Source organism: Eulemur rufifrons, chromosome 16 (assembly GCF_041146395.1).
Source record: "Eulemur rufifrons isolate Redbay chromosome 16, OSU_ERuf_1, whole genome shotgun sequence".
Taxonomy (NCBI): domain Eukaryota; kingdom Metazoa; phylum Chordata; class Mammalia; order Primates; family Lemuridae; genus Eulemur; species Eulemur rufifrons.
Window position 1 is genome coordinate 59,314,308 of NC_090998.1, and position 18,064 is coordinate 59,332,371.

Sequence of the window (18,064 nt, forward strand, 5' to 3'; positions counted from 1 at the left end):
TGTGTCTGATTTCACTTTGATTCCAGGTCAAGGCTTTATTAAAGAATATGAGGCTTTATTAAAAAATATGGAGCTTATAATTTTCTGAGAACACATTATATGTGTTGCTTATTCTTCTTCCCTGGGAACATTTAAGATTTTTTTCTTTACTCCTGACTTGTGAAAGTTTACATTACTGTGCAATTATGTGTGTGTGTGTGTCTGTGTGTGTGTAAACAAATGCAGTTCATGGGCATTTGGTGGCCACTTTTAATCCGAAACTTGCCTTTTTAGTTCTAGGAAGTATATTTCTTTTTTTTTGAGACAGAGTCTCGCTCTGTTGCCCGGGCTAGAGTGAGTGCCGTGGCGTCAGCCTAGCTCACAGCAACCTCAAACTTCTGGGCTTAAGCGATCCTACTGCCTCAGCCTCCCAAGTAGCTGGGACTACAGGCATGTGCCACCATGCCCGGCTCATTTTTTCTATATATATTTTTAGTTGTCCATATAATTTCTTTCTATTTTTAGTAGAGACGGGGTCTCGCTCTTGCTCAGGCTGGTCTCGAACTCCTGACCTCCAGCGATCCACCCGCCTCGGCCTCCCAGAGTGCTAGGATTACAGGCATGAGCCACCGCGCCCGGCCTATTTCTATACTGTTCCCTCGATAGTGCTTTGCCTTCATTCTCTCTGGTTTTTTTTTTTTTTTTCTTTCAGGAACTCTTGTTTGTTGGAACCAATGAGAGTGATTATCTCATTTTCTTAGCTTTTTTCCAACTATCTTTTATACTCCAATATAACCATTGTACTTTTGGGGAGAGTTTCTTAATTTATCTTTTAATCCTTACCTTCTTTTGAATTTCTAATTTTATCTATCACATTTTCAATTTTCAAGCATTCATTCCTTTTTTTTTTTTTTTTTGTAAATGCTGTTCTAATATTAGCTGCTATGTTAGTATCTTTAGTAATTACTGCTGCCATTCTCACCTCAGACACATCATGTTTAAACCTGAGCTCATCATTTTGTCATTTAAAATCCTCCTTCCTCTTTACTGTTTATGAAAGGAGAAAAGAGGTTAGGCTCAGTTTTGCTTTCCCCAAGTTCAGATTTACTGCCTGAGCTTCCAATGGCTCTCTCTAGTGAGGAAGGATGCAAATTTTCCTGTGCCATTATCAGACCATGAATAAATTGCATGTTCTGGTTTGTTTTCAAAATTGATAAATATACAAAACTCAACAGGCAACTTTCCCCAACATAAACTGTCTTATCCTATATATTTCCCAATTGTGTAAATTTCCCAACTTATACTAGAAGCTCTATCAATAGGGTAATTGTGTCTTCTTTTACCTTCCCATCCTCAGAATTTAGTACAGTATTTTACAAATACAATGAATGTGTTCCTAGCACCTTCTCTTCCAGACTTTCCACATCTAACCTTTTTTTTTTTTTTTTGTGTGTAATAGCAGTTTATTTCTTTTTTTTTTTTTTTCCTATTGGAGCTGTTTATTTTATTTTATTTTTTTTTTTATTTCACCTTATTGTTATGGGGGATACAGAATTGCAGGTTACATATGTTGCCCATGTACCGGCTTTCCCCCCAAGTCAGAGCTCCATTTTTTTTTTTTTTTGAGACAGAGTCTTGCTTTGTTGCCTGGGCTAGAGTGAATGCCGTGGCGTCAACCTAGCTCACAGCAACCTCAAACTCCTAGGCTCAAGTGATCCTTCTGCCTCAGCTTCCCGAGTATTTGGGACTACAGGCATGTGCCACCATGCCCGGCTAATTTTTTCTATATATTTTTAGTTGTCCATATAATTTCTTTCTATTTTTAGTAGAGACAGGGTCTCGCTCTTGCTCAGGCTGGTCTCAAACTCCTGAGCTCAAACGATCCACCTGCCTTGGCCTCCCAGAGTGCTAGGATTACAGGCGTGAGCCACCGCGCCTGGCCAAGCATTCATTCTTAAACCATTTCTTTTTTCTAATACTTCCATTTTGTATCATAGATATGTTATCTTTTAGTTCTTGGAGGATATTGTAATTTTGGAGGATATTGTAATTTTTTTTTTTTTAATTTTTCTTCTCTACATTTAGTTTGCATATTTGGGGCTGCTTCTGCTTATTTTGATCTCCTTCTTGTATATTTGAAGTTTTCCTCAATTACCTGGTTATATTTGACCATTCACACTGAGGACAGAAACATAAAGTTGACTGGAAGTTGTGGGACTTAGGTTCTACAATAGGAACTCCTCAAATATCAGTTTCCAGAAGTTTTTCTCTGGGGCTATTCAGTTTCTCTTAGAGAAGAATCTTCTAATCTTTTTGTGGGAAGGAGCTCAGTATATGTCTGGCTGCCAGCTAACCTGAGTAAGGAAAGGAGTCTGGGGTTCTTGTTCACAATGTACACTTTAATTAAATTATGTTTTGGCAAAGGCTGAATGGTTAAGTATTAAAATCAACGTGAGACTGAGACTGAAGAGTCAGAGATCGCCATCATGCAGTGAAGTTTAGGGAGACAAAAGTCAATCTGGACTTTAAAAGAAGAGTTTGAATTATAACCGCCATTCTATCAAAAACTTGAGTAGTCATTAAGATTTAATGAATGCTACAGTACACAATGCTTTTCTAGCACTGTCAGCTGCTTGATTGTTTTCGTGTCACTAAAATGGCTATTTGTGATGCTAAGTAAATCGTCACTTTCAGCAAGGATATGTTAGAAAACACAATTATTCAGCAACATATTTATATTGGCTTTCAACTAATGCTTCTGTTGACAGCCTAGCTACTTACTACTTTCTTTGCAGGTAACAATTACCCCTAAAATTCCTTAGTCTTTCCAGGGTTGTATAACATATTCTGGCTGGCTTTTCATCAGTGTCCCCTCCAGAGACGTTTGAGTTTCAGCTATTTGGTTTTTATCTTTCAAATATTTGTTGATACGTTTTGTTTTTTGATGACCTCTTCTTGAAACCTAGGATCATTAGTACTTGCTAGAACATTCTTTGATAACCTTCTTAAGGAGTATTTCAAGGAGGCTCGAGTTTAAAAGTAAGGAGTCATGTGATCTTTTCAGAAGTGTGTAGTTTTGAACTAGGGTCTTATAGCTACAAAAAAATAACATGTTATAAAAATATAGTACTTCTCTTCCAAAGTTTACAATGAAAAGGTAATAGAAGTTATTCTTTTTTTAGTATGCAGGAAAAAAATATTCCCCTGGCCTTGTGAAAAAAAAAAAAAATTTGTACTTTAGAATCAGTTTGGAAATCACTCATTGGCATAGCCCTAGGAATGATATAAATTTTGCCATATATCAGTAAAAACAACTCAGAAACAGTTGACGATAGAGAAGAGAATGAAATTGCTTTAGTGAAATCCCAATTTAGGATTTTTAAGAAAATATCATTTCCTATCAAAGTGGTTCTTTGGCTGAGCTGTACTTCTCTTTGGGTTCTAACCTAACCATTCTCAAAAAACATTTTCAACATTATATAATGTCTACCAACCTTAAGAACCAATTTAGGAATAGTTAAATGTTTGTGTTCTTATTATAATAGTATGACATTCTGGAAATACTATTAAGTTACTTTGAACCATTCTGTATGATAGAGTTGGAGTTGGGCCCTTCATTGCACAATTCTTTAAAAGAACCAATTTAACAAATACTTACTTGAAAAAGAAAATTTCTAAGGCTGGGCAAGGTGGCTCACACCTGTAATCCTAGCTCTCTGAGAGGCCGAGGCAGGAGGATTGCTTGAGGTCAGGAGTTCTAGACCAGCCTGAGCAAGTGTGAGACCCCATCTCTACAAAAAATATAAAAATTAGCTGGGTGTAGTGGTGTGCACCAGTTGTCCCAGCTACACAGGAGGTTGAGGCAGGAGGTTAGCTGGAGCCCAGGAGTTTGAGGTTGCAGTGAACTATGATGACAGTACTACACTCCAGTGTGAGACTCTGTCTCAAAAAAAAAAAAAAAAAAAATTCCTGAATTAAGCATAAAAGTATATTATATTAAATGTTTAGAACTATGTACATTAAAAGTGAATGCATTATTGCATTGTTCCAAAGCAACAATCACTTAGAACAGCTTAAGAGCCTCAGTGAGATATATATGTCAAGTATGACATCAGATGCCTCAGAATCATTTATATTCAAGATTCATTGCCTTGATCAGTCCCAAAGAAGGCATTATAATAAACTACAAGGTCCTGTTTATTTTAGAGAATATCAAGATGTTTTATTAATATATTAAGCAATGAGGTTGCTGTTTCCTTTTCAAGCATCGTGGTTTTAAAGGCACAACAAATAACAAGACATAATAAAGAATATTTTTGTTATAATTTACGATTTAGAAAATCCTTTCATATATATTGTTTGATTTAATCTATAGTAATCTTATGAGGAAAGTACAGCTTAAAAAGCTGAGCTACCCAAGGACCATGTCTTGCCTATTCTAATTACAAGATTTTTATATTCTGCTACTCAAAGCTGTGTGGTTCTCTACCTTCTTTTTTACATGATTATTTGGCATTTCTATTCTATTTTGTAACTTTAAAAAAGTTATTTTCCTTTTACTTCTAGAACAAAAGAAAGTGATGTACTTGGTATAAAGTTTTACTAAATATGTTTTTAAAACTATCACAAAAGATTGTTTATCTTCAAAGGCATAACCTAACATGATCTCTAAAATGGAAAATTTTCATTTTTCACATAATTTTTGGAAATGAAAGTTGTCTGAATTATTAAAATTTTTTCTTATAGATACTATATTTCGAAAGGTGCTATTGTGGATCAACTTGGAGGAGACCTGAATTCAACTCCGTTGCACTGGGCCACAAGGTTTAAATAAATTTGCTTCTGGATTTGTTTTCCCTTTGATTCCTTTATTAGTATACAACTAAACAACTTTTTAAAAATGACATGCTAAAATGAAGGAGAGAACTTATTATGCCAATAGTTAATATCATTAATATGGTAATGTATTCCTGTCCAGTGTTAGACCTTAATTGGAAGCAAAGTTTGTTGTCCAAACTCTTTTTAGGTTAGGGAATTACGCATGCTGATATTCATCCAGTTACTTTATAAGATTGGGTTACACTTTGACTGTAATACTTTTGCATCCGATATATATTTGCAATTTAAGAGCAAGCTCAGTTCTTGGGAACTTATTTATTGGTTACTTTCTATATATAACTGAGATCATATTGGAATAGAAATAATAGAATATACTAATTATTATATATTTAAAGAAGTTATGAGTTTCTCCATAGATTATCAATAACGGTTTTTCCTGTTAAGATTTTTAAGAACCATAAAATCTTAAATGTCTCTTGACATATATCTATTTTAAAATAACTTTTTAAAATGTATGTGTAATCTTCCCATCATTACCTTATTTAAAAAAGTTCTTTCTAGAGAATCCTGTTTGAAATAACCCTATGTCTAAGTGTTTGTTCTTTTATATTTTAGACAAGGCCATCTATCCATGGTTGTACAACTAATGAAATATGGTGCAGATCCTTCATTAATTGATGGAGAAGGATGTAGCTGTATTCATCTGGCTGCTCAGTTTGGACATACCTCAATTGTTGCTTATCTGATAGCAAAAGGACAGGTAAAAAAAAAAATCGCAGTGGTGTGAATTTTAATCAGATGTTGTCTTTCATGGTTTAAATGCCATAAATCATCGGTTACATGTGTAACAACCTGGTGATATTTAAATAGTGCTTTCTGATGGTTGAAGAGAATCATGTAGTTAGCTTGATATTGAGCTATTTGATGCACTTAACATAAAAATAAGAAAGATAATCATGAACCAGATAATGAGCCATTACGTTGAGTTTTTATTTCTGAGAGTGATGGAGATAAATTCCAGAAAGTTAAGAGAGAAAATTTAAGTATTTATTTTTTCCCTTAATTGCATTTTTTGAATATGTCATCTGACTTAACCTAAACTTTTTTGAACTTGTTATTTTTTATATTAAATACCGCTTGAGGGGGATAAATTTTTTAAGATCAGTTTTTCAGTTTCTGCTGTATAAAATAATGCTGCTGCTTACTTGTCAAAAAACTTCTCGTGATTTAAGTGATCTGATTTTTCCTGAATGTACAGTGACCATAATCACATTAAATATTACCAGTTTATATTACCATGTTTTTGTGATAAATGTATTTTGTTAAAAGTAATGTCACCCACTTTTTCTTCCATGTGTTTTTCTGGTTATATTTAAATAGTTTTTATAACTAAGGATCTCATCACAAGTATAACTATGATAAATGAATTGAATTTATTGCTATCAACATGTATTTATGATTATTTTAATTTAAAATTTTATGCTGATTTATAATTTGTATACTGTTTCTTTTAATGAAACCTTTAAGGTATTTGTTGTTGGCTGTATCAAGCAGTGGTGGTGTGTGTTGTGTATTATAGCTTAGGAAAAGAAGCATAGACTGATTAATTGCTGGAAAGGAAGAATTTATTATTTACTACTGTGTTAACAAATTACCCCCAAAATCTAATGGTGTAAGAACAACACCAACCACTTATTATGTATCACAATTCTGTGGACTTGTCCGGGTGGTTTTTTTCCTTGTGATAATGGCTGGTGCCTGCAGTCATCTGGGAGCTTGTCTGAGCTGGAAGATTGGCTCATTCACATATCTTGCTTCTTGATAGGAATGGCTAGAAGACTGTGCTTAGCTGGGATCCTGGGACAGCTAGCCTCTCTCTTTTTCTATGCAGTGTCAGAACTTCAACTTCTCCACAACACCACTCCATGTGGTCTCTCTAGTAAGGGAACTTTCTTACAAAGTGACTTAGACCTCCCAAAAGAACAAAAGTAGAAGCTATTCTGCCTTTTGAAGTCTCAGGTCTTGAACTGGCACAGCAATGTTTCTTCATTCTGTCAGTTAAAGTAAATAACAGGGTCAGCCCCTATTCAGTGTGGGAAGGAACAATACAAGCTTGTGAATACCAGGAGGCCAGGTTCATTGGGGGCCATCTGTGGCGACCAGCTATCACAGGGGATTATGCTTGTTGTCCTACAGTTTCTTCTAGACCAGGGTTGAAGCAGATGTACTCTAGCATATCACAGTGTCTTTAATAGCCTTCTGTATTGCAGTTGTAAATTTACAGGACACATTCACTTTTTTCTTTCCGTTTTTAACTGGGAAAGAAAGGTAGTGTAAAGTTTTGAGTCTTCGTGGTCTTTTTTTTAACTTACTGATTTTGGAGTTGGGATGATTTCATTATTCTTTTTATCTCTGGTATAGTATGTAGGCTATAAAATTCTCAAAGGGCGGGATTTCTACTTGTCGTGCTTTGTGTACAAAAACATGCATGGTGATGATGATAAAAGTCTGCCAAATAGTTTTCTTTTCCACAAGTAAATTTTTTTCTGCATATAGAAATAACACGTTAATTATAAAATATTCAAACATAATAGAAGTGTATGACTTAGAAAATGAAATCCCACCTCTCCCCCCCCCCACTGAGATTACCTGTAATAGTTTAGTATGTATTTTTCCACATTTTTTCAATGTAAAGGTTGAGTATCCCTTATCTAAAAGTCCGAAATTCAAAATACTCCAAATTTGAAACTTTTCGAGTGCCAGCCATGAAGTCACAAGTGGAAAATTCCACACGTGACACCTTTGCTTTCTGATGGTTCCATGTACACAAACTTTGTTTCATGCACAAAATTACTAAAAATATTGTATAAAATTATCTCCAAGCTATATGTATAAGGTGTATATGAAACATAAATGAATTTCATGTTTAGACTTTAGTCCCATTCCCAAGATACCTCATTATATATATATGCAAATATTTGAAAATCCAAGAATATCTGAAATCCAAAACTCTTCTGGTGCCAAGCATTTCAGATAAGGGATACTCAACCTGTATACACTAATATTTTGTAAAAGACACTCTTCCAGTGCGTGTTGCATCATACTTTGAATCGAGTCCAAAGTTCTCTGCTCTGCAGAGCACTATGTAGTCTGGCCCTAGATACTTCTTGAGCTCCTCTTCTGTTACCTGCCCTCATCACTCTGCTTTAACCACACTAGTTTTCTTGCTAGTCCTTGAGCGACTCTGACATGCTGTTGTCTCAGGGCCTTTGTGCTTGCTGTTTCTTTTGCTGCTGGTATATTCTTTCCTCAGATAGACACAGTTCTCTCTCTTACTTCAGTCAGATGGTTGCTCAGATTTTATTAGTTCAGATTACATAGTTCCTAATTATAAGTAATAACAAAATTAGTATATTTTTATTTCTTCTTTCCCTTCCTTGTCTTTCACTGACTTTAGTCAATAGTATTGTTTTCCATAGTGTTAACTTTGTTCTGATAAATGTAACTACATTTCTATTACTTGATTTTTTTAGCTTTTGATAATATTCTTTGACTCATAACTATTACAGATGAGGCTCTCCGCATACTTTCTTTTCAACCTTTTTCCATTTTTCCCCATTTTTTGTTAATTGTATCAATTTTACATTGTTAGGGCACATAACATTTCCATTCAGTTTTGTCATTCTGTTCTTCACAATTGTTTTATTTTAGTTATACTGTTAAATATATTCAGTGCTCACTACCAATTCTTTTGGATGATTTTCAGGAGAAAAAGGGGAAAATGCTAAGTTATGGAGCCCTGTTGATCATGGAATTTCCATAAGCTTTTGATCTGGGCTTGTTAATTCTTCCTAATAGAGAATACTCATACGTCCAGGCTGAACTTGGAAAAGAAGTACCAAGTTTTAAATCCCGACCCAAAGAGAGAAAAGGTTGAATTTCATTTTTCTTTTAGTACTCTAGAGATGTGCCATAATTTTACATTTTTATTTTATTTATTGGTATTTTTAATACTATCACTTTTTAAAAAGAATATGAAAAGACTCAAAACGAAGAAGAAGAAGAAGAAACTTAAGCATAAAAATTTTCATGTTTGCTTTAATTAGACATAAAATTTGGTTGAGCTTTCTTGAAACCAGGGTAATAAGGAGTAAAATAAATTATGGTACCTACCTCTCATATTAAAAAACAAGGAAGTTTGTCATTTTGTCAGAAAACACTTTTTTCAAAGTGACGTGATTATTAAAAAAAAAATGAACCTGTATGTTAGAAATGTTGAGTGAGATTACAGAAGATACTCCAAACATTATTAAAGTAAATCTAGAAATGGATTTGCAGTGGGTAAGGTATAACATTCTATTATAGTATTCATGGAGTGGGGTTAAAACTAATGATATCTAAAGAAATATTCTAGTTCTCTAACGTAGTGGTTCTTAGGGGTTTTTTTTTCCCTCAGTACACTTGGATAATGTTTACATTTGAGATGTATTCTTGTCAATAACAGGGACTCACAAAGAACTGCTGCGTAGAGATGTATGCATGTTTACAGTAATTCTCTCCTCTTTACACTGATTGCTAAATTAGGTAACACAACTTGGATTAGAACTGCTTGTTTAATGTAATCCAGTAATGGGAGATGGGGAAGGGAAGAAGAAGAAACTTAGTATTTATTGTATGTCTGTTATGTTCCAGGCTATAGACTAGATGCTTTATACACACTATTCTATTTAATTACCACAGGGGTTTATGAAGTCATTATTTAGATTCACAATTTTTGATGAGGAAGCTGAGACTAAGAGTTTGAAGTAATTTTTCCCACAATCTCATAGCTATTAAGTGATGGAGGTAGGAATTCAAAACCATGTCTGTCTTATTCTAAAGGATATGCCTTTCCCAAGCCTAGAAGAGTATTTTTATTTAACAAATTTAACAGATTTTTTTTTGCTTGTTTGTTTTGTTTGGTGGTTTTTTTTTTTTTAATTTTTTATTTTTATTTTTTTTTTTTGAGACAGAGTCTCACTCTGTTGCCCAGGCTAGAGTGCCGGGGCGTCAGCCTAGCTCATAGCAACCTCAAACTCCTGGGCTCAAACCATCCTCCTGCCTCAGCCTCCCGAGTAGCTGGGACTACAGGCATGTGCCACCATGCCTGGCTCATTTTTTCTGTATATATTTTTAGTTGTCCATATAATTTCTTTCTATTTTTAGTAGAGATGGGGTCTCACTCTTGCTCAGGCTGGTGTCGAACTCCTGAGCTTGATCAATCCTCCCGCCTTGGCCTCCCAGAGTGCTAGGATTACAGGCGTGAGCTACTGCGCCTGGCCTTGTTTAGGTTTTTGAGATGGAGTCTTGCTCTGTCACCACAGCCAGAGTGCAGTAGCATCATCATAGCTCACTGTAGCCTCTAGCTCACTGCAACCTCAAACTTGTAGGCTCAAGTGATCCTCCTGCCTCAGCCTCCTGAGTAGCTGGGACTACAAGCGAGTGCCACCATGCCAGCTAATTTTTGTACTTTTTGTCGCAATGGGGTCTCACTCTTGCTCAGGCTGGTCTCACACCCCTGACTTCAAACCATCCTCCCACCTTAGCCTCCCAGAGTATTGGGATTACAGGCGTGAGCCACCGCACCTGGCCAACAAATGGTTTTTGATTATCTACTCTGCTGGGCATTGAGAATACAAAGATGGATTTAATATGGTTTTTATCCTCAAGGAACTCCTATTCTAATTCATGAGATAGATGCTTTAGGCATAGGAGATAATCCAGATTCGAGTGAGTTAGGAATGGTAATTTTAAGGCAGTGAAAGTGATAAAATCAGAATGTCTTGAAAGGAGATTTAGATAACTAGAGAATAGAGTTTGGGTTTAATAGATTGTAGTTTTAATTTTAATTTGCTAAAAAAAAGTTAAGCAAAAGGAGGGGAAAGACAGTTCCAGGGAAAGCAAAAAGTTAGGTGGAAGAGAAAAAATAATCATGGTTTATTACATGGTTTGGCTAGCAGTAGTATTTATATATAGTTATAATAATGTAAATATCAAATATTTGTGTAACCAGAAATATCATAGATCTCTTGAGAGGAAGGAATAGGAAAGGTACATATTTATGATGGGTTAGGGAGAGGAAAGAGAGAAATTCTCATTTTTCATGCTGAGTAGTCTCGGAAAGTAATGCCAGACTGAAAAATCAAGAAGTAGCAATTCAGTCATCTTAAAGATATGGAGGTAAACACCAAAGTAATGAGCTTAAAAAAAGGTGAAAATAGTGGGAAATTAGGGCATTTCCTTTAGCACATTGCTTTTTCACCCTAAATTTTACAGGTATTATTTAACTCTAAAAATGTACATCTATAACAATAAAATAAGAAACAATAAACTTGAGTTTATTAAAAAGTCAGATCTTATTCTTTATTTTTTAACGCGTAGGAATAAACAGGGTTTGTTATTGCCTCCATGCATTAGAATAACCAAATTTTTCAGAGACTTATCACTTAACCTGTCCTTTGTGCCTGGAAGATCAGAATAGGTTAAAATCTTTAAATATAAAACATTGAAAGACTGATTAAAACATCTTAAAAGGGGAAACTATAAAAGCATAATATATGTCAACCAAAATATTTAGTGGCAATGATTTTAAAGTTAAAAAAGAGAAAGTTTCATAAATCATCCTTGATTGGGTTGTATTGTGTTGACTTCTTCTATTCTGTGTAAGTTAGATTTTTCCACATAAATTTGGTTAGGAACTTATGAAATTTTACTGTCTGACCTTTTCCTTTTTATTCTATCAGGATGTAGATATGATGGATCAGAATGGAATGACACCTTTAATGTGGGCAGCTTATAGAACACATAGGTATGTAACTGTTATGAAATGCTTATTCAGATCATTTTCAGCCATAATTCAACATGAAACAAGTGATGAGAAAATGCAGTTAATATTATGCTTACTAATATTTACAATGTTTATTATGACTATATACTATATAAAGTAAATTACATTTTTCAATGTTTTGGTGTCTCCATGCTTACCTCTATCTCAGTTCATTGTAGTTTCCTTAATCTATTCCTCTTTTAACAATTTCTAAGACTAAACAAGATGTTATCTTCTTTTAAAAAGTAATTAATTTTTTTATGTGATTATGTGTTGGCAAGTTTAATGTATTAGTAAATTGTCTTAAATCATTTTCAGAACAATCCAGATTTAAATTAAAACCTTTTTTATTTTTTAATTATATAGCTATTAATGACATCAGTTCCTAGATCAAAAGTAGAAAATGTCAGGACCAAGTATTCTGTTCTTGGAACTCTATTATTTTATATGGTATTGCACATACTTAATATTTCATATTAGAATATTGTCTCATTATGGATTATAAAATTATTGAGTAGGCTAGAAGAGTTCCAAGTTGGAATTCAAATACAGCCACAATCAGTTTAGTATCTGTAATGATTTCTATAATTGAAATTAGGGTTGTTGTTGTTGTTTTGTTTTTTTTTTTCCTTTTCAGTGTGGATCCAACTAGATTGCTTTTAACATTCAATGTTTCAGTTAACCTTGGTGACAAGTATCACAAAAACACTGCCCTGCATTGGGCGGTACTAGCAGGGAATACCACAGTCATTAGTCTTCTTCTGGAAGCTGGAGCTAATGTTGATGCCCAGAATATCAAGGTAAAAATATACCATATTGATGATGCTGTATGAAACGTGGCATATATGAATTCCTTAATAGGTTTTTCATAGATTGTCGAAATGGGAAAAAACTTACAAGCTGGACCCTTTGCTTCCATGTATTAATTTGTTTTGGAAGATGGGGTCATTTACTTTCATCTTGTAGTACTGAAGTAATTTTTGGGTTTTAGTGGCCTTCTCATTAGTGAATTCTTACTGGGTTTTGGAAATTAAATTATATAATCTGTATTTTTATAGATGAAGGGGAACAGTTTTCTGGTTTCTTGAAAAAGATCATTACAGAGAATGCAAGTTTGTAGTTAAACCACACTATGCATAATTTTAGTAATTCTTTGACTTGGTTATTTTATCCTCTTATTTTTTTAAAGGTCACGACTTTTAAGTTTGATAAATACCTGTATGATGTTTATAGAAGAACTTCTCCCCCTCCAATGGTGGGCTAATCTAGGAAAAGCATACAAAATTATCCCAACTGTCCAATAGCCAAGCACAGTTAACACTTAACCTTCTGAGTATTTACAAATTTGTACACATTTTATGAATACATGTGAGAAAATTCTATTGGTAGTCTCAAATTTTGGTTGAGCGATAGACTCTGTGAAATGACTTTAAACATCATCTTTTATAAATGTATATTTTTAAATAACTGTGCCCGTTGACAAATCTTCTTTAATTTTGACTATAATTCATAGTATTTCCCAAGTGATGTTTTTTAAATTTCTAAGAGATATGTGCTAATTAAATATGAAGGAGGTCCAGGCCACATACTAATCTGAAATTGCCAATCAAAAAGTAGGTTATCTCCTGCTGGATCAGGGCATATTTATGTTCCAATGAGTAGTTCTTCCTCGATTCAGTTGCTTAAGAGAAGGCTGAACTACTAAAATAAAGTAGTTTAGACTAATTCTATGCAGCATAATTTATTTAACATTATATTCAATTTTTAGAAATGAGTCTAATTACAAATATTAATTTTAGTTAGAAGTAAGTAATATTGGAAAGTGTCAGAAATTGATAAAATCATTTATTTTCTCTCTCTTTTTTAAAAATTTCATGTCTTCTTGTCCTTACCCAAAGTGATCAGAATGGTCCAGTGTCTGCCATTAAACACAGGGCAAGAGGGAAGTCAGCATACCGTAGTGCCTGACATGTGATGGACACTCAAGTTACTGACTGAACGAATGAAGATTTGTGTAGTCTTGAGCTTTAGCTAAGCTAGTTTTCATTATTCTACCAGGATACCTCTCTACCACTTCAGAAATTATAAAGATAAATTTTTACTTTTCCAAATATTTTAAAATAAGATGCTCTGAAAAGTTCGTAACACTGGGATTAGTAAATTAGCTGATCCCAAGCCTAAAGGTTAAGGTAAGGAAGGAAGGGTTTGACTAAACCTGATCACTATCCAAATAAGAAAAAATTAGTGAGATTACCTCATGTTTTATTGTCTGAATTGCTTTCAAGTGTTATTTCTCTTCCCTTTGCTACCAGACAGCCATTTGTAAAGTGATCACATACCAGGAATATATTTCATCCAACAAATCCTTGTTCAGTGGTGGGAAGTCAGAATGTTCAAGACAGATAAGGTCCTTATTCTCTCAGAACTTACATTTTATTGAGGAAACAGGCAATGAGTAAATTTTTTAAAAAGGCAAATGTTGTAGAATGACAGGGCTGAGAGGGACCTATCAGGTGAGAATGATTTGGGAATGCCTCTGAAGAGATGATATTTGCTTTGAGGATTATGTGATAAGAAAGAGTCAGTTATGCAGAGATTGTGGGAAAAAACTTTGCATGTAGAGGAACATGCAAGCACAAGGTCCTAATAAGCAGGAATAAGCTTGCCATGTTTGAGGTGCAGAAATAAGGATGGCTTGGCTACAATACAGTGAGCAAAGGAGTGAAGTCACTTGAGAAAGGCAGCTGCCAGATCATGCAGTGCCATGATAAGGAGCTTCAGCTGTATTCCCAGTTGTAGGAAGCAGTTGGAAGGATTTATATAGAATGGTTATATGATCTGCTTTTTGTTTTAAATATTTTTAAGTGATTACTTTGGTTGATGTATAGAGAATGCATTGAAGAATTAAGAAAATGGAAAGGGCAGAATTCAATTAGGCTGTTACAATAAATCAGGCAAGTGATGATGTGAGCTTACTTAGCCTAGGATTGGAAGAGTAGAGATGGAGAGAAATGAATGGAGTTGGTGATGATATTTTAGAGTAGAAATGAAAAGGTAGATTAGATATGGTGATGAAAGAAAACATCAGTGATGACTTAGGCTTTGTTTTGAGTACCTGTCTTGTGATAGCATATGTTGAGGTTGTGAAGACTGAAGGAGAAATACTTTTTTGGGATGAAGATGATAAGAATTGGTTCTGTTTTGGTAATATTTAATTTGAAGTGGTAACTTTAGTTATGTGGAATATTAAGCTAATTAAGTAAACTTAAATTGCTGCAAATATTGAAAGGGAAACATTTGTTTAAAATGAAAAACCAACCTAGATTTTTTGCCCAGGGATTTGACAAAGTTTATTCATACCTGTACATTCTTCCATTTTTTTAAGTCTTAGGAAAGACGGTCTTGTTGATAATAATGAATTATGACAATAAAATGTAGCCTGCAAATCTAGATAGCTATAAAAAGTTACTTTCGTCAAAGAATTTGAAAAATTACACTTTGAGTTATACTAATATATAAGTATTAGTTGATCCTATATCTTCTAAAATAACTGTTTTCTAAATAAGGTTAAAGTTAAATTTCTTAGAAATTTATCTTCATAGTAACTAAAGATTTACCCTTATAAATTAGTTATTTGAGTGCATAATATATTCAGATAACTTTTTAATGTATTAAAAATGGTTCTTTTATCAAGTAAGATAGAATTTATTTTGAAGACAATTGATGTTAAATGATAGATAATTTAAAAATAGTTGTTGTGATCCTTAGAAGGATTACGAATAGTCACATATCCTAGATTAGAGATTTTTACTCTGGGGTCCCCCAGTGGACTTTGACTCGGGGAGGTGGGTCCATGGACCCCAAACATTGCTAGAAAAAAGTTACATACGTCAGTATTATTCTGGGGAGATTATTGGCCTCCATCAGATATGACTCAAAGGAATTTAAGAACTACAGCCCCAGATAATACATAGAATAAACTTAAATCTTTTCTTGTTATGTCATAGCATTAGGGAGGAAAAAAAGTGATTTGGGATACTAAGAATAAAAAACAAGACAAAATTATGGCATATATAATAATCCCTTTTTTGTGTCAATATCTCATTTGTAAATTAAAAAAATAATATTTTATCCCTTAACATATGTTTTTGGTTATACAGGTGAATTTGGGAGGGACAATTAATCTCTGAGTGCTGCCCAAGCATTTATAATGTGTTCTTTCTAAAATTATCAAAACACATAATCTTTAGCTTGTACAGAATATACAGTTAGAGAGATTTGTTACTTAATATAGTGAAAGAGCTCTTATATGCTTTTCTGAAATGAGGCAAGAAACTGTTTTCAGAAAATAGTTGTTCATTACCTCTTAAATACCTGACCTAGATGGTCTCCAGGAATGATTTTCCTTAGTTTTGACAAAGAAATTCAACTTTACTTAAGCAAAACTTCAAGTGGCCTTCCCCCTGCCCCCAGCCATAATGTTTATCTCACCAAAACCCTTGAAGAATTTCTTTCATTGCCAGTTACATAGTCTGTAAATACTCCATGTAGATTTTTGCTGATGTTGCTGTTTTTAGTACTATTTATTATTTGGCTGAAACATGGAGTGATCAGAAGCCTGGTTTTAATATGCTTCCTTAAATTAATTGCTATTTATTTTACCAGCTGAATAAAAGAGCTATACAAAAATAGTCAGATGACTAACTAGAGGAGTAGTTGAAAGATTTTTTTAAAGCTCCCTCAATCTTTTTGTCTAGGCAATCCTTAGGTGTCACATGGCCCTCTAGTGGAAGGGATGCTCAGCTGGACCGAGGCAACTGCAGGATATTCTCTGGGAGTTGTTACCCAAGGGATTGCTTTTATTCAGGTAATCTTTATAGTTTGGATTAATTAGCTGGTTCTGACAACTTAGGTGGTGAAATTTTGGAATAGGTGAGGTGATATTTTAAAGTAAATATCTCTATTTGTGGAAGACTCACCTAGATTAGCCCATTCTTATTAAATACCATTGATCTTTATATTAAAGAATTGGTTGGGCTTTTTGTTGTTACTGTTGTTTTGTAATAGTTGTTGCTGTTGGTGGTAGTGGTGTATTTTATTTTGTTGTTTATTTTTAATTTTTAGGGTTTTTTTTTTTTTTTAGATAAACTACTCCAGGCTTGATAAGTAATCATCCCCTCATAAGTAAGGTACCCTAAGGCTCCTTATTCCTCTATTCTTTTTCATTCGGTCTTTTGAGATAAAATTTCAGTGTTTTTTATTTTTTAAAGGTAAATTTTGAGTGATCATCTATACATTCTTGAAATTTTGGCAAACATTTTTAATTTCTCTTTTCTATTTAAAGAAGTAGATAAATAGGGGAGGGCATTAAATAGAATGGTAGTGTGTCTGGCTAATTTGCAAAAGGAGAAATAAGATTTTAAGTTAGTTAAGGCAAACAGAAGTATAGATCTACAATTGGGAATGCTTATTTCTTTGTCCCTTAGTTCATTTAATATATTTTAATCCTATTAAACTTCTTGTCATTCTTTTTCTTGAGGTCAAAGGGAGTTTCAAGTTTATAACTTGAATGTTACTATTTTTTTATCACTTCTTTCATTCTCTTTGGAAATTTCTGGATGGGGTGAATGAATTTAGGCTATGTCAAGAATGCCAATACATTATAGGAGAAGTAGAAGTTGACTTTTCTTTTCCTTCTCTATTCCTTTCTGAAGACTCTTATTATTGCTGAAATAAAACTGAGAAATTTCTGGCAATTTGGCATTATGGCAAGATGTTTTATAGCAATAACTATTACTAATGAAATCTTTAAAGAATATGAAATACCTGGTAAACTTAATGATAGCCTCTGATCCAGCATGTACTAAAATACCTACTTTTTGATTTGCTTTCTAATATGTCGAAATGCAAGCAAAAATAGAATCTATAGAATAAGATGAGAAAACATATTTTTTAATTGTACTTTGAATGGGAAAGCATAGTAAGAAATATGTAATGATTTAGGTTCTTTCAGTTATTAACTTTACCCAATGTTAAAACAATGTTAATGGATTAATAGTGCCAGCAATTTATTTTTATGGAAGTTCTTTAAAAGTTAATGATAAAGACATTCTGCTTTTTCTTTTATTTTTAATGTGAATTTCTTCTACTTATATCATCAGGGTGAATCAGCGCTTGATTTGGCAAAGCAGAGAAAAAATGTGTGGATGATCAACCATTTGCAAGAGGCAAGGCAAGCAAAAGGATATGACAATCCATCTTTCCTTAGAAAGCTGAAAGCTGATAAGGTAAACTCATGACTAAAGATTTTCAATATATTATGTTTAAGTAAGATTTTAAGTAGGCACACTTAATTAGCATGAGTACTTACAGCCTTTAATT

At 33.6% G+C, this 18,064-nt stretch overlaps 1 protein-coding gene across 1 annotated transcript in view; it reads left to right on the top strand.

Annotated features, from left to right (window-relative positions):
• ZDHHC17 (zinc finger DHHC-type palmitoyltransferase 17) overlaps positions 1-18,064 on the top strand; it is an 85,329-nt gene that overhangs the window by 33,408 nt on the left and 33,857 nt on the right. Inside the window, exons 4-8 of the mRNA XM_069489582.1 lie at positions 4,726-4,803; positions 5,434-5,578; positions 11,601-11,665; positions 12,321-12,483; positions 17,845-17,970. Of these exons, the coding sequence (XP_069345683.1) occupies positions 4,726-4,803; positions 5,434-5,578; positions 11,601-11,665; positions 12,321-12,483; positions 17,845-17,970 (577 nt within the window). The remainder of the gene's footprint in view (positions 1-4,725; positions 4,804-5,433; positions 5,579-11,600; positions 11,666-12,320; positions 12,484-17,844; positions 17,971-18,064) is intronic.